The following is a 24956-nucleotide window of genomic DNA, read 5'->3' on the forward strand; positions in this document are numbered from 1 at the left end:
TTTGTAACGCTGCCGTCACACTATCAGTATTTGGCCAGTATTTCACATCAGTATTTGTAAGCCAAAACCAGAGGTGGAACAATCAGAGAAAAAGTATAACAGAAACACGTCACCACTTTTGTATTTTTCACCCACTCCTGGTTTTGGCTTCCAAATACTGAGAGCAAATACTGACCAAATACTGAACGTGTGACCATAACCTTAGAGAAATTCTATGGAGCCGTACACCATTCAGCGCATGCTCTAACATAAGCTCAGCCTGTCTGACCCTTGACTAGGGTGATTGATGGGGGGAAAGGTCTCAGAACCCAGACCCCCACAATCAACAGTATTCATAAAGGATACAACATTTAAAAAAATACTTAAATGTTCAGATACTATTTAAACAATGATGATCACAAAGTCTCAAAACCCTTCATTCAGCATTTCATGAACAATGTGCGTTTGTACAAGGCTCACCGGCCAATTGGCTTCTGTTATCCCCTGTAATAACGACGATCCAGTCTTTCTGAATGGTTATGGTTAGCGCCGTGCTTGCAAGATTTGCTAGATCCGCTAAAATAATAACCACTCCATAGCAGAATATCTGTGGATAAAAAACAAACAAAATCACACTTGAATCACAAAATATTCTTTAAAACAGTTTTCTGCTTTGAATTTCATTTAACTCATAAAAATTGGTCCCCATCGCCTGCTCTAGCGCTGCCTCTCTGTCCCGCTCCCAGTGATTGCTTACAGGCTGCAGCGGTGACATCATGGCTACAGCACACACCAACACTGCAGCTAATCATAGGGCTCAGCGGCTCTGTCACTCATCAGCATCGGAGAAATAGCGCTGGTCGATGGGAAGATGAGCAAAACAGATTTCATTTTTTTTTATAGCTAGCACAAGCCTAAGGGCTCAAAAATGTAATTTAATTAATCATGCTGCTCCCCCCAAACCACAGCAACACTCACACTGAGGTGTATGTGAGAATGACGGGCTAAATATGAATGGATGCAATTATACTGTACATCCAGAGACACGCTAGCTTTATATTCATCACATGCTATAGAATGGTGCTGTTGTTTTTATTGTGGCTCGTATAAAGGTGTGTAAATTATATAGTAATAATAATATAAATAAATCAGAGAAGAAGCGAGCAGCGAAACGGCGCCCGTCGGGCAGGCGGGAAGGACACCGGACGCAATTTACTTTAGCGGTAAGCTCTCCTATACTTTTGCCTACTTACCGGTACTTGCGTTTGGACTCTGTTTGTGGCCGGATCTACTTGCCGGTACTGATCTTAGTCTAGCCACTTGGTTCATATATATTGCCACTGGGTCATCTATTATTGCGGTATAATTGTGGTATAAATATTGTGGTATTTGCACCCCTTTTTTGTATACTATAGCACCGCGTTTGTACTTTGTTTGTGACCTCTTTTTTGGCATTGATTACTATTCTTTCAGTTTACCATTCAGTATACTTATGACATCGTATATGTATATATTATTATTATAGTCTTGTATCGGCAAGTTGACTGAGGAGATTGAGCATCCGCCTGTTTTTGTACACTTGTTCTTGGATCACTCGCAGTTACTTCTATACCTACGCATTAGCATATTTTTATGTATTTTACTACTATATACTGCCAGTAATTTAACAGTGTATTTGCGTCCGCTATACTATTGGTCCTTCCCTACGGAGGTTTTCTTTAGCCCTGTCACTGTTTTTGGTCTCTCCCTTTATCTTTGTTTTTTGTTTATAATAAAGATATAACTTTTTATAAATTTACATCTTACGTTGCCATATCACTTTTTGTCCATGGGCTATGATACCAACATGGACGTTGTTGATTATATGCTATGGGAGTGTGGTCTTTGAGGCACCACTATAGATTTTTGCTAGAGACATTCAGTAATAATATATATGTATATATATTATTATTTATATATATATATATATATACACATCCTTTTCCTATTAGTATGTATTTATTTATAACAACTTCCCTGTATTAACTATTAACCCAAACAATGAGGTTGCGTTACAATTTAAAGTAACACCACAACTTCAATATTTTCTGATGGATAAAAAAGTTATGATGGGACTTACAAGAAACCTTTTTAGATCCTCAAAATACTGAGGACGCGAGAAAGTTGCAGTTATTTGTTACCCTGTAACTTTACTACAACATGCCGGTGGCCAAATCTCATCATGGCATCCTAGCCACCTTGTTAACGGGAACCCGTCATGTCCCCAAATGCTATTAACCTGCAGAAATGGGGTTAATCTGCAGGTTAATTTCATTCTAAAGCGTTGCGGCTGCCGCCCCAAAAAAAAAGCGCAGCTGCCAGGATGAAATTATCTTTATTTCTCCCAGCAGCCTCCGGCTTTCAGTCATAGAAGCACAACCGATGCGACATCAGTTACCGCTCGCTATGTAGTGCGTAGTAACCGCACCCTGGCGCTGACTGAGTGTCAGAGTTTGCCAGAAGGAATAACGTTCCTTTATGACCGGTTCCCTATAAAATACAGAATTCTGGTTGCCTGCTGTTATCACTACGAGGAGCTGATGATTTGTTTCCTAAAATATATACATTCTACTTCTACATTCTACAACTAGCATAGTGTTGGCGACAATAACCGGAATTCTATGCTGTAATACTATGAAGATATAGAAGTGGGTGATAGGGAGCGCTGTATCACAACAAAAATCACATTAAGCCACAACACAAAGCTGCGGAATCACACAGCACCCAGACTTACTGTAAGCCAGCCATGCCAAATCTGCTCTATCTCATTTTTATAGGAGAATACCAACATCAGGACTATACAGCACGCGGTGACGGATGAATTCTGAATGAATAGTGATGCATGAGCAACTGAGGAAGCAAAATGTATCATTAATATAAACATGCGCTGAGATTTATTATTGCTCCTTCAAAGCTTAGCAAAAGAGAACATGGTATATTGCTGAAATTATATTCCAGGTAATCTGGGCTGCAGAGATCCAGCCGTAGGCTCGAGTCACACCAACTTATCAAAAAGCGGTGCGATGTTGATCCAGAAAAGTAGGACAGGTGTCATGCAAGTACAATGCAATTTTTCTCACCTAGCATCTGTATGACATCCATATAACTTACATATGCAATCTGTTTTTAACGTCAGCTTTTACATACAGTGATTCTCTGTCATTTAAAGCTAGTTACAAACAAATAAAGTAATAGATAGATGGACATCCATCCTACATGTAATAAATTAGCACTTAGTGCCTGTCATGTGGCATTAAAGGGTATTTAGCCTTATTAAACCTATTAAACAAATAATTAATTGGAAACTAAATGTCATGGGTCCCCCTTCTTTTTAAAACCCAGCTGAGTGAAAGCAGACAGTTGGGGGTTGGTGTTATTATTCTGGGAAGGGGCCACTATCCATGGATCTTCCCAACCTATTAATATCAGCTTATAGCTGTCTGCATAGCCTTTACTGGTTATTAAAAAGGGGGACCAAAAAAAATGATGTGGGGTCCCCCCTATTTTTTTATAATCAGCAAAGACCAAACAGACAACTCCGGGCTGATATTAATAGGCTGGTAAAGGTTCATGTATATTGGCCCCTTCCAAAACTAATAACACCAGCTCTCAGCCACCCCAGAAGTAGCACATGGAACCCACGCCATTTTTTTTCATTTATTTTTATATTTATTAGCTAAATACATTCACAGTATGTTAAACACGCACTGGATTAATTGTATATCTCACTGACATTGTCCGATTTATACGCTCATGTGAGTGAGCCCATAGGCAACCCTTGTGTGGGTTATATACATATGTGCTGTATTATCAGCTGAGGTTGCACTGTGGTATTAGCTTACGGTATTTTTATATGGCTTTAACTTTTAAGTCCTGCTTTGTTGGGCACGCTCTGCTTTTTGTGCTGCAATTTCAGAGCTCAGTGGGCGCTCCCTGTGAAGCACATAGTGCGCTCCTCTGCCTCTTCTCTGTTTCTTTCTTAGGCTACTTTCACACTAGCGTTTTCTGCAATCCATCACAATGCGTCGTTTTGCAGAAAAAACGCATCCTGCAAAAGTGCTTGCAGGATGCGTTTTTTCCCCATAGACTTGTATTGACGACGCATTTGCGACGGATTGCCACACGTCGCATCCGTCGAGCGACGGATGCGTCGTGCTTTTGCGGACCATCCGGAGCAAAAAACTCTACATGTAACGTTTTTTGCTCCTGACGGACCGCTTTTTCCGACTGCGCATGCGCGGCCGGAACTCCGCCCCCACCTCCCCGCACTTTACAATGGGGCAGCGGATGCGCCGGACAAAATGCATCCACTGCCTCCATTGTGCAGTACGTTAAACGCTAGCGTCGGAATCTCTCCCCGACGCATTGCGACGGGGAGATTCCGACGCTAGTGTGAAAGTAGCCTTACACTGGCATAGCTATGCATAACATAATGTCTGTGGAAAAAATGCTTCAGGTCTATAAATTGTACATCATATCCCTCTGTACCATAGCCGGTATGGAAGATTACTCTACAGTCCTCAAAAGTCAATTAGGAGACAGACACTGGAACTTGTTTGCAGTCCCATGTAAATAACTGCCTACACATAATGGTAGTATATAGTTATTCACGGTTAATCAAAATTATACGCTACATTTTTGTATTTTATGTGAAATGAAGCAAAAAAAAAAAAAAGATAAAAAGTGTCTATGTAAAATAAAGGGACAATTTAATGGTGCCCTGTCGCAAATATTTCCTGATTTATTTTTTTTGTGGCATTCTTGTTATTCCTCTGAAATATTTAACAAATAAATTGACAACTGGGTGTTACTAGTCTCCTTATTAAAAGGGTATGTCCTTACAAAGCAATAATTGGACAGTGTCACAGTGTACAAGGACTCAACTCCATCTGATAGTACTAAGTCTACACTTTTCTCATAAATTACCTGGAGGAATAACAGAGGAACAGCACAATTGTTATACCTATACTCGCTAAAATTTCCATTTCCAGATAAAGTACAAGTCCTTTGTAAATTAAAGGGTTTCTCCAATATATAATAATATTTCTTTAAGGCTACATTCCAATGATGAGCTTCTAATGAATTTTTGATGTTGGAGGATTTCTGCACCTATTTTGCAAATGAGGTTACTTGCTGGTTTTTCATTGTGTTTTTAATGCATTTTTTTTTACATGCGTTTTTACCGTGTATTTGATGCTGCGGTTTTTGTTTCTTGTTCATGTGTCATGCTTTAAATAAAGCTGCTTTGTTTTTGATACATCGTAGTATTCGGCTATGACAGTCCTTCACTGATCCAGCAACATGTGAAGAAATGACGCGCTAATGAATGCAATATCATAAAAACGCCATATGATAGCAGAGATGGATTTGTCAGTAAGACAATGATTTCCGAGTTTGTTACTTTGCAGAACTTGCCATTCTGACACAATGTATTCTCTCTGTTTTTCATAGTACTATAAAAGCTACACAAAGAGCAGAACCCAATGTGTTACCATTAGTCAGGGAGTCTCCATGATGCCCCCTGGGCACTGAATGCCTATGATACCTAAGAAGTGTTTGTAACTTCAAGTAGTCACTTTTTAGTAGCAACTGTCCGGTCATTTATGAGTAAACCATTGCTATTTCTAAGCAAATCCAATGGTGTCTGTAGGTGGCGCTATACTACCTGAAAACTATAACCTGTCCTTTGTGTTCAATGAAGCAGTCAGCTGCTGTCACAGCTTTGTGGAGGGAGGAGGAAGAGGTTTTTGCCTATTGTACCTGAATGGTATGAAATTGTACAAGTGAAATTTTGCAAATCAAATATTTTCCGTTTAGTTTTTCTTTGAATGTACAATGAATGTAACAGCAGTTCTCATTCAGGCCGTGGTCCCATGTGAGAAGATGCTGCTTTTCCTGCAGGTGCGAAACAAAATGCACAATAGCAATCTGCTCCGATTCTTGCATTAAGGCCGGGATTACACGCAGCAAGATACGGCCGAGTCTCGCAGGTTAAAACCAAGCTCTTGCACCGGCACTCCAGAGCGGAGCGTGTGGCCGCACAGCAATACATGGAGCCGCACGCTCCGCTCCGGAGTGCCGGTGCCAGAGCTTGTTTTTAACCTGCGAGACTCGGCCGTATCTCGCTGTAGTGTGACTCCGGCCTTATGCAGTAGATTTTTTAATTAGTTTACCATTATTTTTCATGCATTCTTTGGTGCAGATTTGACTCAGAGCTTTTTGTTTGTTTTGGGTTTTTTTTTTTTTTTTTTACACATTGTGTTTTTTTCCAATCATTTTTTTCATGCTGTCCATAGAGGACACGCAAACAAAAGAGTGCACACAACAAAATACAAAATTAGGCTAGTTACGCACTACATTCATGGCCTTTGTCGGATGCATACGCTCAGGAGACATGCACTCGACAGTGGCCACAATCGGGATGATGCCGAGATATCTGTCCATCATAGAAACAGATTGTAAAGACACTTATGCCGCATGATGTACGTTTCTTTGCAGCGTCCCTCTGTATAGAAAAGAGTACCTTTCTATGCAGTTAGAAAACCGTATATAGGAGCTTATCAGCCAGATGGAGGCCAAAAAATACACTTAGGTATGTGCACACGATGCGGATTTTGCTGCGGATCCGCAGCAGTTTCCCATGCATTTACAGTACAATGTACAGTACAATGTAAACCTATGGGAAACCGAAAACGCTGTGCACATGCTGCGGAAAAAAATGCGCGGAAACGAAGCGGTTTACATTCCGCAGCATGTCACTTCTTTGTGCGGAATCCGCAGTGGTTTTACACCTGCTCCATTATAGAAAACCGCAGGTGGAATCCGCACAAAAACCGCGGTAAATCCGCAGGTAAAAAGCAGTGATTTTGACCTTCGGATTTATCAAATCCGCTGCGGAAAAATCCGCAGCCCTCACAGATACGTGTGCACATACCCTTATGGACTTCATCTGGTGAATGGGTGGTGCCAATGGGAACATTACAGTATGCGTCAGGAAAAGCTTTGGATGTAAACTGAAAACTAAGTGCAAAGACGCAGTATGCAAAAAGCCTTAAACAAAATTTTAGCTGCACACTGGCCATGAGATTTCATAAAATCACGTCATCCACGTTGTTAAATGCAACAGATTTTCTGCACGAAACAACAGCGGAACATGGCCTCAGTCTGCACAGGAACCAGATGGTGGAATTTTTTAATGCAAAGTATCTGTTGGACAAAAACAACTATAATGGAGCACATTTATTGGGAAACTGTCAGGTCCTCAAATGCTCTAATAATGTCTGTCCGCTGTGTCGAATGTAGGGTTACCGGGTAGGGTAGGGTAGGGTTACCGGCACAAACTGAACTGTGTTCTCCCAAGGAGCCGCTGGCTTTCAGTCAGAGAGGCGTGGAAAGAGCATCTACAGTCACCTCTCAATACGAAGTGCAGCGGCTGTAAACGCTCCCTGACACTTTGATTGACACCTTGCTGTGCATAGGTACTCTGCAGAGCAAGCTGCTTCGTGTACACCTCTACGACTGAAAGCCAGGGGCTCCCTGGAGAAATAAAGTTAATTGTCTGACCGGAATGCTATTAACCTGTAGATTGAACCGATATCTGCAGGTTAATAGAGTTAGGGGACATAACAGGTTCCTTTTAAATGTGCATATAATAGATTCATAAGGAATATGAGGCTATAAACCAAATAAGTATCATGCATCTTACCTTTATTTCTGGGTTTTCGATCAATCCAGTCACCAATTATGGCCCCGAACACTAACACAGAGCCAGCAACTACTAAGCCAAAAACAGCTGTCAGCAGCAGGTTATGTCCATAGAGTTCAATGAGGAACACAGAAATGGCAAAATGCCACATGCGATCCCCCTGAAAGCAAACGTTAGAACACAATCAGTAATAGTATGTACTGACTGACTCATCAAATAAATTAATCTAATCACAGATTTTATAATTCCACGTAATGTAGTTAATAGCCCCCTTATCATGCCATTCTCACAGAGGTCGTGAAGATATAGTTGCTAGGGTTTAGCGAGTCTTGTAGACTGTAGAGATACTTGGCAAAATAGTCAACCTATAGCACTGGGCATCAATTATACAAAGTTTTACCTGTCTCTATAATTAACCCCTTAGTGACCGAGCCAAATTTTTTATATCTGACCAGTGTCACTTTATGTGGTAATAACTCTGCAACGCTTCAACAAATCCCAGTGATTTTGAGATTGTTTTTTCGTGACACATTATACTTTATGATAATGGTAAATTTTGTTCAACATTTTTTGTGTTTATTTATAAAAAATATCAAAAATTTGAGAAAAATGTTAAAAAATTAGCAATTTTCTAAATTTGAATGATTATCCCTTTAATCCAGATAGTCATACAACAGCAAACCATTAATAAATAACATTTCCCACATGTCTGCTTTACATCACCACCATTTGTAAAATGTTGTTTTATTTTGGTAGCATTTTAGGAGGTTTAAAAATGTAGCAGCAATTTTTCATTTTTTCAAAGAAATTTACAAAATTTATTTTTTTAGGGACTTATCCATGTTTGAAGTGACTTTAGGGGTCCTATATATTGGGAAACCCACAAACGTGATACCATTTTAAAAACAGCACCCCAAAACATATTGAAAACTGCTGTCAGGTAGTTTATTAACCCTTCAGGTGCTTTACAGGAATTAATGCAAAGTGGTATGACAGAAATGAAAATGTGTATTTTTACCACCTAAATGTTGCTAACTTCTAAACAGATTACTACAGCCGTCAGACTCTAAGGCCGCTATTTGGTCATGAATTGCCATGGCAAACATCAGGACCGCAAAATCATGATCTGAGGGCACCAATTGTGACAAAGAAGAAGCCCCCACACTCTGTTAACCATTTATAATGATGTAGTCACTATTGACAGCATCATCTAAGGGGTTAAACAGATTTAGATGGTGCAAATACTGATTGTGGCTGGTAGAGCAAGTTGTCAGCTATAGTGTACAGCCGACAGATGCTGGATTGTCACCTGTATGGGGAGGCTATTCTCTTATATCTCAGGTCAGTTAAAAGACGTATTGGCGGTCATTAAGGGGTTAAGTTTGGCAGGACCAGCTGACCATTTCCTATGCATGGTGACCTCTCAAATTTTCCCTGTAGTCAACAAAAGATGAACCATTGTAACAGGCAACAGGCCACATTAACCTCTGTCCAGAATAAACCCAGATATGGTGTATTCCCGAGGGATATATTGTCCTAGGCCAAACTATAACCCGGGGTGTAAAATAACTTAGGCCTAACTATACCCCTCCAGGCTACAATATACCCCTCCATTATCTGAGTCCTTGTAAATGAGATTTTAGATGCCATTTTTTAATAACTTAGAACTGACTTATACGTAGTGGGACGGTATTTGTGCTGTTAATCACATGATGATGATTGATCTTACAATTAGTGATGAGCGAATATACTCGTTACTCGAGATTTCTCGAGCACGCTCGGGGATCCTCTGAGTATTTTTTAGTGCTCGGAGATTTAGTTTTCAGCGTCGCAGCTGAATGATTTACATCTCTTAGCCAGCATAAGTACATGTGGGGGTTGCCTGCTTGCTAGGGAATCCCCACATGTACTTATGCTGGCTAATAGCCATAATTCATTCAGCTGAGGTGATGAACACTAAATCTCCAAGCACTAAAAAATACTCGGAGGACCCCCGAGCGTGCTCGGGAAATCTCAAGTAGGGCTCCTTCTCACTTGCGAGAAATACGTGCAAGTCTCACATGTTAAAACCAAGCTCTGGCGACGCCACTCGAGAGCGGAGCGTGCAGCTCCATATATTGCTATGCAGCCGCACGCTCCGCTCCCAAGTGCCGGTGCATGGGAGACTCGCACGTATTTCTCGCAAGTGAGAAGGAGCCCGTACCGAGTATATTCGCTCATTACTACTTACAATACAATGTGGCTGGTATCGGACAGCAGTCATTACATCTGAGATTACACTGCTGTCCAGTAAGGGTGGTTTCACACTTGCGTTTTTGTCTGCAGCGTTTTTTTCAAAAAAAAGCATGCGTTTTTTTTTCCTATATTTAACCCCTTAATCCCATATGACGTACTATCCCGTCCAGGTGACCTGTGACTTAATTCCCAGTGACGGGATAGTACATCATATGCGATCGGCCGCGCTCACGGGGGGAGCGCGGCCGATCGCGGCCGGGTGTCAGCTGCCTATCGCAGCTGACATCCGGCACTATGTGCCAGGAGCGGTCACGGACCGCTCCCGGCACATTAACCGCCGGCACACCACGATCAAAGATGATCGCGGTGTGCCGGCGGTGCAGGGAAGCATCGCGCAGGGAGGGGGCTCCCTTCGGGCTTCCCTGAGACGATCGGTACACGGTGATGTACTCACCGTGTACCGAGCGTCTTCTCCCTGCAGTCCCCGGATCCAAAATGGCCACGGGGCTGCATCCGGGTCCAGCAGGGAGCACTAACGGGTCAGGATCAGGCTGCAGCTGCAGCTCTTATCCTGCCCGGCTGTATGTCAGATCACCGATCTGACAGAGTGCTGTGCACACTGTCAGATCGGTGATCTGTGATGTCCCCCCCTGGGACAAAGTGAAAAAGTTAAAAAAAAAATTTCCACACGTGTAAAAAAAAAAAAAAAAAAAATCCTAAATAAAGAAGAAAAAAAAAAAATATTATTCCCATAAATACATTTCTTTATCTAAAAAAAAAACAAAAAAAACAATCAAAGTACACATATTTAGTATCGCCGCGTCCGTAACGACCCGACCTATAAAACTGGCCCACTAGTTAACCCCTTCAGTGAACACCGTAAGAAAAAAAAAAAAAAACGAGCCAAAAAACAACGCTTTATTATCATAATGCTGAACAAAAAGTTGAATAACACGCGATCAAAACGACGGATACAAATAACCATGGTACCTCTGAAAACGTCATCTTGTCCTGCAAAAAACAAGCCGCCATATAGCATCATAACCAAAAAAATAAAAAAGTTATAGTCCTCAGAATAAAGCGATGCCAAAATAATTATTTTTTCTATAAAATAGCTTTTATCGTATAAAAGCGCCAAAACATAAAAAAAATGATATAAATGAGGTGTCGCTGTAATCGTACTGACCCGAAGAATAAAACTGCTTCATCAATTTTACCAAACGCGGAACGGTATAAACGCCTCCCCCAAAAGAAATTCATGAATAGCTGGTTTTTGGTCATTCTGCCTCACAAAAAATCGGAATAAAAAGCGATCAAAAACTGTCACGTGTCCGAAAATGTTACTGATAAAAACGTCAACTCGTCCCGCAAAAAACAAGACCTCACATGACTCTGTGGACCAAAATATGGAAAAATTATAGGTCTCAAAATGTGGAGACGCAAAAACTTTTTTGCTATAAAAAGCGTCTTTTAGTGTGTGACGGCTGCCAATCATAAAAATCCGATATAAAAAACGCTATAAAAGTAAATCAAACCCCCCTTCATCACCCCCTTAGTTAGGCTAGGTTCACATTGCGTTAATGGGTTAACGCTAACGGACAGCGTTGCACGGCGAAAATGTCACAATTAACGCCGTGCAACGGGTCCGTTAGCACACCCATTGACCGCAATGTGATTTTCGGGTGTAGTGCATCGCTAGAGCGTGCCATTTTCGGCTCGCGCTAGCAAGGTGCCGTTCTTTTGTGGCGCGCCTCGGACGCTGCTTGCAGCGTCCGCGTCGCGCCCGAGGTCCGATCCCCGATCTTCCAGAGCGGGGACGTTAACGCGACCACTAAACACAACACCTAAAAAGACATTGCGTTAGCGCAATCCGCTAGCGCTAAATGGATTTCCCTAACGCAATGTGAACCTAGCCTTAGGGAAAAATAATAAAATTTAAAAAAATGTATTTATTTCCATTTTCCCATTAGGGTTAGGGCTAGGGTTAGGGTTAGGGCTAGGGTTAGGGCTAGGGTTAGGGTTAGGGTTTGGATTACATTTACGGTTGGGATTAGGGTTGGGATTAGAATTAGGGGTGTGTCAGGGTTAGGTGTGTGGTTAGGGTTACAGTTGGGATTAGGGTTAGGGGTGCGTTTGGATTAGGGCTTCATTTATAATTGGGGGGTTTCCACTGTTTAGGCACATCAGGGGCTCTCCAAACGCGACAGTGCTCCTTCACTTCCGAGCTCTCCCGTGCGCCCAAACAGGGGTTTACCCCAACATATGGGGTATCATCGTACTCGAAACAAATTGGACAACAACTTTTTGGGTCCAAGTTCTCTTGTTATCCTTTGGAAAATAAAAATTTGGGGGGCTAAAAATCATTTTTGTGGGAAAAAAAAAAGGATTTTTTATTTTCACGGCTCTGCGTTGTAAACTGTAGTGAAACACTTAGGGGTTCAAAGTTTTCACAACACATCTAGATAAGTTCCGTGGGAGGTCTAGTTTCCAATATGAGGTCACTTGTGGGGGTTTGTACTGTTTGGGTACATCAGGGGCTCTGCAAATGCAACGTGACGCCTGCAGACCAATCCATCTAAGTCTGCATTCCAAATGGCGCTCCTTCCCTTCCGAGCTCTGCCATGCGCCCAAACAGTGGTTCCCCCCCACATATTGGGTATCAGCGTACTCAGGACAAATTGGACAACAACTTTTGGGGTCCAATTTATTCTGTTACCCTTGTGAAAATACAAAACTGGGGGCTAAAAAATAATTTTTGGGAAAAAATAAATTATTTTAACGGCTCTGCGTTATAAACTGTAGTGAAACACTTGGGGGTTCAAAGCTCTCAAAACACATCTAGATAAGTTCCTTAGGGGGTCTAGTTTCCAAAATGGTGTCACTTGTGGAGGGTTTTAATGTTTAGGCACATCAGGGGCTCTCCAAACCAACATGGCGTCCCATCTTAATTCCAGTCAATTTTGCATTGAAAAGTCAAATGGCGCTCCTTCCCTTCCGAGCTCTGCTATGTGCCCAAAAAGTGGTTTACCCCCACATATGGGGTATCGTCGCACTCAGGACAAATTGCACAACAACTTTTGTGGTCTAATTTCTTCTCTTACCATTGGGAAAATAAAAAAATGGTGGCGAAAAGATCATTTTTGTGAAAAAATATGATTTTTTTATTTTTACGGCTCTGCATTATAAACTTCTGTGAAGCAATTGGTGGGTCAAAGTGGTCACCACACATCTAGATAAGTTCCTTAGGGTGTCTACTTTCCAAAATGGTGTCACTTGTGGGGGTTTCAATGTTTAGGCACATGAGGGGCTCTCCAAACGCAACATGGCGTCCCATCTCAATTCCTGTCAATTTTGCATTGAAAAGTCAAATGGCGCTCCTTTCCTTCCGAGCTCTGCCATGCGCCCAAACAGTGGTTTACCCCCACATATGGGGTATCAGCGTACTCAGTACAGATTGTACAATAACGTTTGGCATCCATTTTATCCTGTTACCCTTGGTAAAATAAAACAAATTGGAGCTGAAATAAATTTTGTGTGAAAAAAAGTTAAATATTCATTTTTATTTAAACATTCCAAAAATTCCTGTGAAACCCCTGAAGGGTTAATAAACTTCTTGAATGTGGTTTTGAGCACCTTGAGGGGTGCAGTTTTTAGAATGGTGTCACACTTGGGTATTTTCTATCATATAGACCCCTCAAAATGACTTCAAATGAGATGTGGTCTCTAAAAAAAATGGTGTTGTAAAAATGAGAAATTGCTGGTCAACTTTTAACCCTTATAACTCCCTAACAAAAAAAAATTTTGGTTCCAAAATTGTGCTGATGTAAAGTAGACATGTGGGAAATGTTACTTATTAACTGTTTTGCGTGACATATCTCTGTGATTTAAGGGCATAAAAATTTAAAGTTGGAAAATTGCGAAATTTTCTAAATTTTCGCCAAATTTCCATTTTTTTCACAAATAAACGCAAGTTATATCAAATAAATGTTACCACTAAAATGAAGTACAATATGTCACGAGAAAACAATGTCAGATTCGCCAAGATCCGTTGAAGCGTTCCAGAGTTATAACCTCATAAAGGGACAGTGGTCAGAATTGTAAAAATTGGCCCGGTCATTAACGTGCAAACCACCCTCGGGGCTTAAGGGGTTAACATTGAAAACGCATGCGTTTTTTTGTGTATGCGTTTGGTCGCATTTTGTGACGCATGCGTTTTTTTACTGCATGCGTTCATTTTCTGAAATGCTACTTGTAGTATTTTTAGAAGCGTTTTTTGGACCAAAAAAAAACGCATGCGTTTTCATGCGTTTTTTTTTGGGTCAAAAAATACATTGGAGTCAATGGGGACGCGTGCGTTTTTTGGTGCATGCGTTTTTTGCGGTAAAAAACGCATGCTTTTTTTATTAAAAAACCAGAAAACACACTGATATGCCACCCCCCAACATAAAGGTGATAAAGGGAACCTAACCCTACCCCTAACCCTAACCCTACCCCTAACCCTAAGGGATCCTAACCCTACCCCTAACCCTACCCCTAACCCTAACCCTAAGGGATCCTAACCCTACCCCTAACCCTAACCCTACCCCTAACCCTAAGGGATCCTAACCCTAACCCTAACCCTAATCCCTTTATGGTTAGGGTTAGGGGTAGGGTTAGGGGTAGGGTTAGGGTTAGGATCCCTTAGGGTTAGGGGTAGGGTTAGGGTTAGGATCCCTTAGGGTTAGGGGTAGGATTAGGGTTAGGGTTAGGATCCCTTAGGGTTAGGGGTAGGGTTAGGGTTAGGATCCCTTAGGGTTAGGGGTAGGGTTAGGGGTAGGGTTAGGGTTAGGGTTAGGATCCCTTAGGGTTAGGGTTAGGGGTAGGGTTAGGGGTAGGATCCCTTTAGGGTTAGGGTTAGGGTTATGATCCCTACCCCTAACCCTACCCCTAACCCTAACCCTAACTATTTCTGTTTATAGTGGGTTTTTTACTTTATTTTGATGATTGGCAGCTGTCACACATTTCTCATCATGCGTTTAAAAAACGCAAACGCATGTAAAAACGCATGTAAACGCGTCAAAACGCCGCGTTTTTTTCACCACATGCAAAAACGCATGCGTCAAAAAAACGCAGCGTTTACACGCGTTTACATGCGTTTTTTCACCATGCGTTTTTTGCGTTTTTTACCGCAAAAACGCACCCCAAAAAACTCCAATGTGAAACCAGCCTAAGACAATGGTTTTTGCCTTAGAATACAATTATAACTGGATCTGATCACTTCTCAACCTGTCTCTGATTGGTTGTAAAGTGTGCAGGTCTAATTTCAGCTGTTAGTGTGCTGTCCGTGATAACAACGGTCAGCACATGGATGGCAAACACTGACGTGTGGATCAGGTCTTTGGCCAGGTTCAGCATGCAGTGTGTGAGCACAATGGTCAGGACACGGCAGCACGTTGGCCAAGGGTAGTCAATGAGCAAGTGCACATGGGTGATTATACAGATGGACTAACATAGTGCGGACAAGAACAGTGATGACAAGCAGACTGTGCAGACAGTGGGGTGAGATGAGCACTCAGAACACTGGATGTGGATGGCCTGATCATTTTATCATTGTGTGAACCCGGCCTTACTGATAAATTATATTGCAGCATGAAACACACCAAAATTGAATTCTGAACTTACCCATATTGAAAGCGCACAGCTGACATAGACAAGAAATCTTGGTCCCATGAAATAGTTGACAGCTGGGCCTAATAAAACCAATAGAGTAATGTAGTATATACTGTACGGCAATGTATGTTTTATTCTGACAAAATGGTATAGTGAAAGAGTGAATGAATAAGGTGAAATAGTACATTTTATGTCACAAGTTTTCAAACCATAACACAATTCTAAATTCCCAACATAATTAGCTAAAATTATTATCATAAATTCTTATTTATGGAATTAAAAATAGCAAAAACATCTATTTTAGAAGATTAACCTGTGATCGGATTCATGCTGCCAGAACCACAGGGAGCTTGGTTCAAAGTTTGGCTGAGCTGGCCCGGGGACTATGTGTCTATGCTGACTAGTCCGAGATGAGAAGAGTCTCCAGCCCGCTTCTCCTAGCCCCACGCCAATTGACTGACTAGTTATTCCTTATGTAAAAGGGATGCAGGGAAAAAAAGCCATCAGTTACTCACTTCGGACTAGTTAGACAAGACACATAGTCCCCAGGCCGACTTTTCAAAGTATGTTTAGTCTCTTCAGAGGTTTTTGTGCTAAACATGTGGAGTATTTTAATCCTTTGAAAATAAACGTTGAAGAATTTTAAACAGAGGCGCCTTCCTCTTTCCTACATTTCGTGGATTTCTCCACGGGTCAGCAGCTTTTGGATATGGCATTCTGTGGGATCTAGCAGGCATGCAGTACTTCAGTATGGTGAGATCACTTTATTTTTTCATAAGATTATCTCTTCTATTATTACGTACTGCACTGCCCTCAGATGTGACAGCATGTATAAGTGACAGATCTATTTTTAAGACAGCTGGCGATCATAGAAATGTTTGCACAATGAAACTTAGATGGGTTGTCCCAAATCTAGAAGTTCTAGCTATAAACAGCATGCGTGATAGGTCTTATACACACCTTCCTAACTGCGGAGGTTGGCACCCAATAAAGAGATAACGAGAATTGGTGCCCCCACTCACACGTTGACTGCCCCTAACTAATCCTGATAGCCCTAATTCAAGGACAGATGGAAGTCGACTGTATTTCTGATGCTGTGCTCCTCAACTGCAGAGAAGAAAAAAGTACAACCGGTTGTCCAGGATGTATGAGAGACACACTAAAGGGATTCCCAACATAAAGATAGGGACAGATCACCTCCCTGACCTTTTATTGCATAACACCTTGCACTTAGGGTTATTGTTTTAATGTATACGTAATAAAGGTTATTTTTTTATATAAGGTTTATTTTGCGAGCTGTTTGACACTCTTATTTTATTGCTTTTCTGTTAGCCACAATACGTGATAAGCTGTTGATCGCTTTGGCTTCATTGAGACATCAGTTATTCTTCTCGAATATAAAAACGTTAGTGATTTCATCAGAGCTTTGGATCTGTGTTTCATCAGTGTTTGTTCAGTGTGTCAGTTTTAGTATGAGTGTTTAATTAGTAAACCTATAAGGAGGGCAAATTAAATCAATACTCCGCCATAATATATATATATATAAGAAAACCAATAAGAGATGGACACCCGAGCCAAAATAAGCAATTTTTATTGAAGACAAAAAATCTAAAAAGGTATATAAATACAACAATACAAACAACAATAAAACAGATGCAATGAAAAAAGAAAGGCAACACTAGTGCCAGGCACAAGAAAAAATAATCAGGTAAACCATACATAGGATACATATTATAAATAATCAAAGTAGGTGAGCTGATTACTCCACATGCGTACAAATCCAAGATAATAATTGTGCCTATAGCTAATAGAGCATAGGAGTAGCTACACCAACATTAAAAGGCTCCATGGCGTACCACATCAAAAAAGGGGGGTTCAGAGTATACACATACCAGCAATTACTTTCATATAATCCTAGCAACATCAGGAAACCCATATAGCCTATTGGAAATAGTATGAACCAATATTATACCGGGGACGTCCCATAGATATACAGTAGGTAAGGCCAGGCTAGATCCCGGATGGTAGCAAAGGATAGAGGTGGAGAGTAAGAAATAATAAATAACTGAAAACACTGAACCAGTGTTCAGCGCCCCCCGAGGAAGCAACGTATGCGAAACGCGCGTTGGGGCCCCTCTTACAAGTAGCAGGTTGGTTCAGTGTTTTCAGTTATTTATTATTGGTTCATACTATTTCCAATAGGCTATATGGGTTTCCTGATGTTGCTAGGATTATATGAAAGTAATTGCTGGTATGTGTATACTCTGAACCCCCCTTTTTTGATGTGGTACGCCATGGAGCCTTTTAATGTTGGTGTAGCTACTCCTATGCTCTATTAGCTATAGGCACAATTATTATCTTGGATTTGTACGCATGTGGAGTAATCAGCTCACCTACTTTGATTATTTATAGGCATATACTTATATGTATCCTATGTATGGTTTACCTGATTATTTTTTCTTGTGCCTGGCACTAGTGTTGCCTTTCTTTTTTCATTGCATCTGTTTTATTGTTGTTTGTATTGTTGTATTTATATACCTTTTTAGATTTTTTGTCTTCAATAAAAATTGCTTATTTTAGCTCGGGTGTCCATCTCTTATTGGTTTTCTGAGTGTTTCATTAGTGATTTTCACAAATGTCCTAAACGACAAATTAGAAAAATTTTCCTACCCAGTACAATGTTAAAAACAGACAGTATATGGACTGCACACGGATTGTGCTGTCAGTAATTTTTCACTGACCTATAGATTTGTATGGGCAAATTTGATCCGTTACTTGAACCAAAAATCGACATGTCTTCATGATTTTTATGCAGACACGCAGTTTACAAAAGACACGAACTATAATGCTTGTTCTATCCATGAAAAATATGGATAGAATACGTACTTGAAAAATAGAGGTCTGACTGAGGTCTTAGAGTCCAGCCACTGGGATCCCCACCGATCCTGAGAATTGGGATCTGAAACCCATACATCTCCTCCACTCATTGTCTACTGGGCTACAAGAAATAGCCAAACAATCTAAGACTGGCCATATATATTAGATGGCTGTCGGCAACTGCAATGCCCTGCACATGGGGTAAGTGATACAGCGAATCTTAAAAACTATACTACTTTTCTAATTGGAGATATTTTCTAATATTATTACACCTACTATGTATTGGGATAGGATCTTGGAGATGGGAATAACCCTTTAAATGAATATGATGGTGAGTCTGTTTAGCATACAGTCCTATCTAAAAGAGGTTGCCTGGCAGATGGGCTCACACACTTTGATCAACAAGTGCAGTCTATTCTATTTACATGTATAGCAATGTATAGACTTCTGAGTTCTCTATACACACAAGATTAAAGTCATCCTATTCCGCTGATTTTGTCAGGACTGGCCAACCATACAATATGTTTGTGAGACCCCTGACTCTTCCCTGGCATATAATGTCTAGGGTCAAGTATGGGACACTACAATGCCTGATCCTTACGTTTTCTCTGGAGGTAAACTGACACGTACTTCAGCCAACTGCTATCTAAAATATGTGGGCTCCTCTATCGATAAATTCATCATCTGGAAATCTCGGACACCACAATAAGCAAAGCTCCACTGATTTCAATGTCCTTTTGTTTAGAATGTTGTGTCAGAGAATTCCTGTGTTGGGAATCTCCGAGAGCTGCTAAATGGATTTTGCAGTTCCATTATTTAGGAAATCAGTGGCTGTCTGACCGTACCACTGTAATACTCTAATGTATCTCAGCGACACTCCAGAATATCACTTTTTAATGGATTTTACCCCTATAATTTTCACTGTAGATGCAGATCTCAGGGCATGGTGGAAATTATACTTCTGCAACAACTGGAAAGCCAAAGGATGGAGGCCATTTCCCTATATTCATTGAAGTTAACACTAACGGCAGCAAATTAAGGCCTAAAGGTAATAATGCCATGTCTATACCGTTTTAATATTTTTATATAATATTTTGATATCAAAATATTTATTATTCCAAAAGATGTTTATTACTATATATATATATATATATATATTTTTTTTTACAAGTAACATTTATCTACCATGAAACATATAAGTAATGTATTTATCTTCCATTAAGCATATAAGTAGCAGTGCATTAGACGCCTTGATATCTAAAATTGCCCGTAATGTGAACCCTCTCGCCTTAGATCTGTAAAAGTAACTGTGAAAAAGATTCATGCGTTCTAAGCAACAACATGAACAATAAATCGACTCACTTCTGCCATTTTAATAGAAGAAATATGATGAACTGTGAAAAATACAGAGCAAGGCAGGTTTTCTTGTATTAAAAATTTATAGAAATGCCGCTAATAGCGGTTTCCATAAATAAAAGAGACGGCCATTATAATCACCAACTATAAAGGACAAAAAATAATCGATAAATATTTAGTAAATATTTAGTATTTCATGTATTAGTATTTCACGTATTTCATTTTTAGATGGCTTTTTATTGTCTTCATAAATGAAGCAGAGTTGGACTTGCCACATAAAAGGGTTCTCCAACCACGAGGATATGCCATCGTTTTCTAATCAGGTTATGTGTGACTGCTAGGATCTTTACTAATCCTCAATTAATCCTCAGTCAGTGACCCGCTATGCAGAAAAAGACCAGAGGGGGTTTCTAACTCTTTTTTCAAGTAATCAGCTGGCTAACAAAGTTCCTATATTTCTCATGATTACAATGCACCTTTAAAGAGAACCTGTCTCGAAGTACATCGAAGTACATTGTGGACAACGTGGTGTAGAGAAGGAAAAGCTGAGCAGAAGGATATATTTGTTTATTAGACAATATTCATATAAGTTATATTTTACTAATTGAAATCCCCAGTGTATGTGTAAAGGAGTGAAGAAGTTTTCAACACCCTCCCTTGAAGATATTATAGTTAGATAATGTATTACCATGTTTTCAATGTTGATTTATCTAGTTAGTGGCCTGCAACAGTTAATTAGCTGCATACAGGGTTAAATATTGGGGCCAGTCCATAGAAGGAAGAGTTACTGGGCAGAAATAACTGTTACTGTTGTTAGTCAAATAGGCAAGAGTACTGAAATGTAGAAGGACCTGTGGTCCTATACTTCACAGACAGCGTCGGACTGGAGCACCTTGGGCCCACCAGAGAAAATCACTCTTGGGGCCCACTATGTAGCTACATATAAATACATTCAAGACCATCAATTGTGCGGTAAAACACGCTAATATCAGGGCATAATATAAGGTAGTACATGTCTTAATTATGTAGCAGGGGTTGGGGTAGCCCCCTCATAGAATATAAAGTAGCCCCCCTCATAGAATATAATGTAGCCTCCCACAGAATATAATGCAGCCCCCCATAGAATATAATGCAGATCCCTGATAGAATATAATGTAGCCTCCCTCATGGAATATAATGCAGCCCCCCTCATAGGGTATAATACAGCACCCCACAAAATATAATGCAACCCCCTCATAAGGTATAATGCTGCCCCCCCACAGAATATAATGTAGCTCCCTCATATGGCATAATGCAGCCCCTCCACAGAATATAATGTAGCCCTTCAGAGTATAATGCAACCCCCCATAGAATATACTGTAGCCCCCTCATAGGGCATAATTCAGCTCCCCTCATATAGTATGATGTAGCCACCTGAGAGAATAATGCATCCCCCACATATAATATAATGCAGCCCCTCCACAGAATATAATGCAGCCCCCTCAGAGTATAATGCCAACCCCTCATAAGGCAGCCCCCCATAGAATATACTGTAGCCCCTCATAGGGCATAATACAGCTCCCCTCATATAGTATGATGTAACCCCCTCGGAGAATAATGCAGCCCCCACAGAATTATAATGTAGCCCCTCTCATAGGGTATAATGCAGCCCCCCTGAAAGGGTATAATGCAGCCCCCTCCACCATCATCATTTTTCTCCCCCTCCACCATTGTACTCATTACCACCTAAATCATTGCCTCCTTCACCACCACCATTGTCCTTTCCACCACTATCATCTTTGTCCTTTACAGCACAACCATCATTGCTTTCTTCCCCACCATCATCATTGCCCCCACCACCATCATCATCATCATTGCCTCCAGCACCATCATCATTGCCCCCACGACCATCATCATTGCCCTCACCACCATCATCATTGCCTCCAGCACCATCATCATCATGATTGCCCCCACCACCACCATCATTGACCCCACCACCACCATCATCATTGCCCCCACCACCATCATTGCCTCCAGCACCATCATCATTGCCCCCACCACCATCATTTCCCCCACCACCATCATTGCCTCTAGCACCACCATCATTGCCTCCAGCACCATCATCATTGCCTCCAGCACCATCATCATTGCCTCCAGCACCATCATCATTGCCTTCAGCGCCATAATCATTGCCTCCAGCACCATCATCATTGCCTTCAGCGCCATAATCATTGCCTCCAGCGCCATCATCATTGCCTTCCCCCCACACACACAGCTGCACACATGGAGGCAGAGACGCACACACACAGACACGCACACAGCCGCACACATGCAGGCACACTCACGCATACACACACAGCACCCACTCACCTCTCCACACGTTCCCAGCAGCGGCAGCACATCCCGGCAACTTTCTGTCTGAAACAGCCGCGCTGAATGATGACGTCATCCAGCCGTGCTGAGTCAGACAGAAGTGCCGGGCAGGAAGGAGGACAGCGTGGATCCCTGCAGCTCCGCTCTGCTCCCAAGCTGCAGGGATCGCAATCAAGGATCGCCTCCCTTTAGGTGCCCACCTCTGGGGCCCCCATTCAGCAGCAGCAGCGGGCAGTGTTAGCCTCAGCCTGCGGCTAACGCTGCCAGCCATTAAAGTGAAATGGTATTCACACCTCTCCACGCCCGGCAGGTCAGAGGCACCCAACACCATGTTGCAGTGCAGGAGATCTCTCCCGCACGGCAACAGTCCGAGGCGTATCTAGGGGGAGGGGGCAACCAGGGTATGTGAGAGATAGGAAGCAGCTCCAGTCAGCATGGTGAGTCAGCGTCTCCTGCGCTGCAGCCTCGGGACAGAAGGCGAGAGCGGGGGAGGTGCGGGACAGGACAGAGCTGCTGCAAGCAGGAGAAGCTGAGGAGCTGCATGTGTATATCAGCCTCCCCTTTACCAAAGAGGAGAGTGTGAGATGTGTGTATGAGCTGGTGTGTGTTTGTGTGTGATATCTATAGTGTGTGGTGATATCTGTAGTATGTGTGTGATATCTGTAGTGTGTGTGATATCTGTAGTGTGTGTGTGTGTGTGTGTGTGTGTGTGTGTGTGTGACATCGGTAGTGTGTGTGACATCTGTAGTGTGTGTGATATCTGTAGTGTGTGTGTGGGATATCTGTAGTGTGTGTGTGTGATATCTGTAGTGTGTGTGTGTGACATCTGTAGTGTGTGTGTGTGTGACATCTGTAGTGTGTGTGATATCTGTATTGTGCATGTGTGTGACATCTGTAGTGTGTGTGTGACATCTGTAGTGTGTGTGTGTGTGTGATATCTGTAGTGTGTGTGTGTGATATCTGTAGAGTGTGAGGCAGGGGCATAACTACCACGGTCGCAGCGGTCACTGCTGCAACCGAGTCTGGCAAGTCAGGGGCCCGACAGGTCAGAGGCACACGACTCCCCACATCGCAGCCGCCGCAGTGAACTATACCGGCGTCTATGATGCCGGTACAGTTCAAAGCAATGATGGAGGAGAGAGCGTCAGCTGATGCTCCCTCTCCCATCATTCCCCTCTGCCTCTGACACTGCGGGTGCATGATGACATCACTTCATTGCGCACCCGCTGTGTGCGGGGCCCAGGCAGTGCAGCATCTGCACAGGTGATGGTGGCCACCATATTGGCAAAGCCTGTGGCGGCTGCTGGGACCGGGAACAGGCGGCTCTGGAGCTAGTGTGGGGCACGTGGACCGAGCCGCCCAGGAAGGGGATTCCGCAGCGGCTCAGCCATGTGGAGGATCCGGGGATGAACATGGAGGTGTACGGGACCGGCGGAAGTGAGGTGTGTCTGCTGCCCGTGTGTCGCCGTCTTGTCCCCCAGCGTCCCTGGCCCCCTGTGACACCAGCCCCGTTTCCTCCCTGCTCTCCCGTGCCCCATGTCCTAGTAGGTCCCCAGGTTCAGGTCATTGTGCTCCTCCGGGCCCCCCGTACACACCTTGTTCCTCCTCCCCTGGTCCCCCAATGCTCCCCATCTCCCATGCCCTGGGTCCTCCTGCACCCCCCTGCATTCCCTGCCCCATGTCCCTGTGTGACTCGTCTGCCCTGCTCTCAAGTCTCCCCTGTCGCCTTTCTCACCGTGTGTTCTCCATCTACCCTGTCCTTGTAATCCCTGTGCCCCCTTCTTCCCTCCTCCCAAGTCTCCCCCTGTCTTCCTCTGTCCCCTTGCAGCCCTTGCGTCCCTATCTACTCTGCCCTCGGAGTCCCCTTGTGTCCTCTTGTGCCTGTCTCCCTTGCCCCCGTGTGTCCCATTGTGCCCTTCTCCCCTTCCTCCTAGACCCTATGAGTCCCCTTGTGCTTGTATCCCTTGTCCCCGTGTGTAGCCTTGTGTCAGTGTCCCTTGCCCACTAGTCCCTGTGTGTCCCCTTGCGCCTGTCTCCCCTGTCCCCTTATGCTGGTGTCCCTTGTCCCCGTGTGCCAGTCACCCTTGTCCATTAGTCCCTGTGTGCCCCCTTGTCAGTCTCCCTGGCCAACTAGTCCCTGTGTGTCCCCTTGTGCCAGTCTCCCTTGTCCCCTTGTGTCAGTCTCCCTTGCCCACTAGTCCCCTTGTAACCTTCCCCTGCCTCCTAGCCCCCATGTGTCCCCTTGTGCCTGTCTTCCTTGCTCCCTGGCACCCCTATGTTACCCTTGTGCCTGTCTCCCCTAGCCCCCTTGTGTCCTTCTCCCCTGCCCCCTAGTCACCATTTGCTCGTGTCTTTCTCACTGCCCCTGTATGGAGGGGCTGCATTACACTATGACGGGGGCTGTATTATATTCTATGGGGGTTACATTGTATTGTATGGCAGGGCTGCAGTATACTCTGTGGGGTGGCTGTATTATACTATATGTGGGCTGCATTATACTGAATCGAGGGCTATGGGGAATATATTATACTATATGAAGAACTAGGGTGCATCATACTATGGGAAGTGAATTGTACGACATGGATTACAATGGCAGTGCATTATACTATATGGAGCACTATGAGGAGTATATTATACTATATGGAGGACTGAGCAGTGTATTTTAATATATGGAGTACTATGTGGAGTGTATAATACTAAATGGAAGACTGAGGAGTGTATTATTATATATGGAGGACTATGAGGGGTGCATTATACTATATGG

At 42.6% G+C, this 24956-nt stretch overlaps 1 protein-coding gene across 1 annotated transcript in view; it reads right to left on the reverse strand.

Moving 5' to 3' along the window:
- Window positions 1-24956, reverse strand: part of LOC138641981 (ferroportin-like) — a 45278-nt gene that overhangs the window by 10870 nt on the left and 9452 nt on the right. The window contains exons 3-6 of the mRNA XM_069729832.1: window positions 15620-15687; window positions 7724-7883; window positions 2753-2868; window positions 460-586 (exon numbers count right to left, since the gene is read on the reverse strand). Of these exons, the coding sequence (XP_069585933.1) occupies window positions 460-586; window positions 2753-2868; window positions 7724-7883; window positions 15620-15687 (471 nt within the window). The remainder of the gene's footprint in view (window positions 1-459; window positions 587-2752; window positions 2869-7723; window positions 7884-15619; window positions 15688-24956) is intronic.

Source organism: Ranitomeya imitator, chromosome 6 (genome assembly GCF_032444005.1).
Source record: "Ranitomeya imitator isolate aRanImi1 chromosome 6, aRanImi1.pri, whole genome shotgun sequence".
NCBI lineage: Eukaryota > Metazoa > Chordata > Amphibia > Anura > Dendrobatidae > Ranitomeya > Ranitomeya imitator.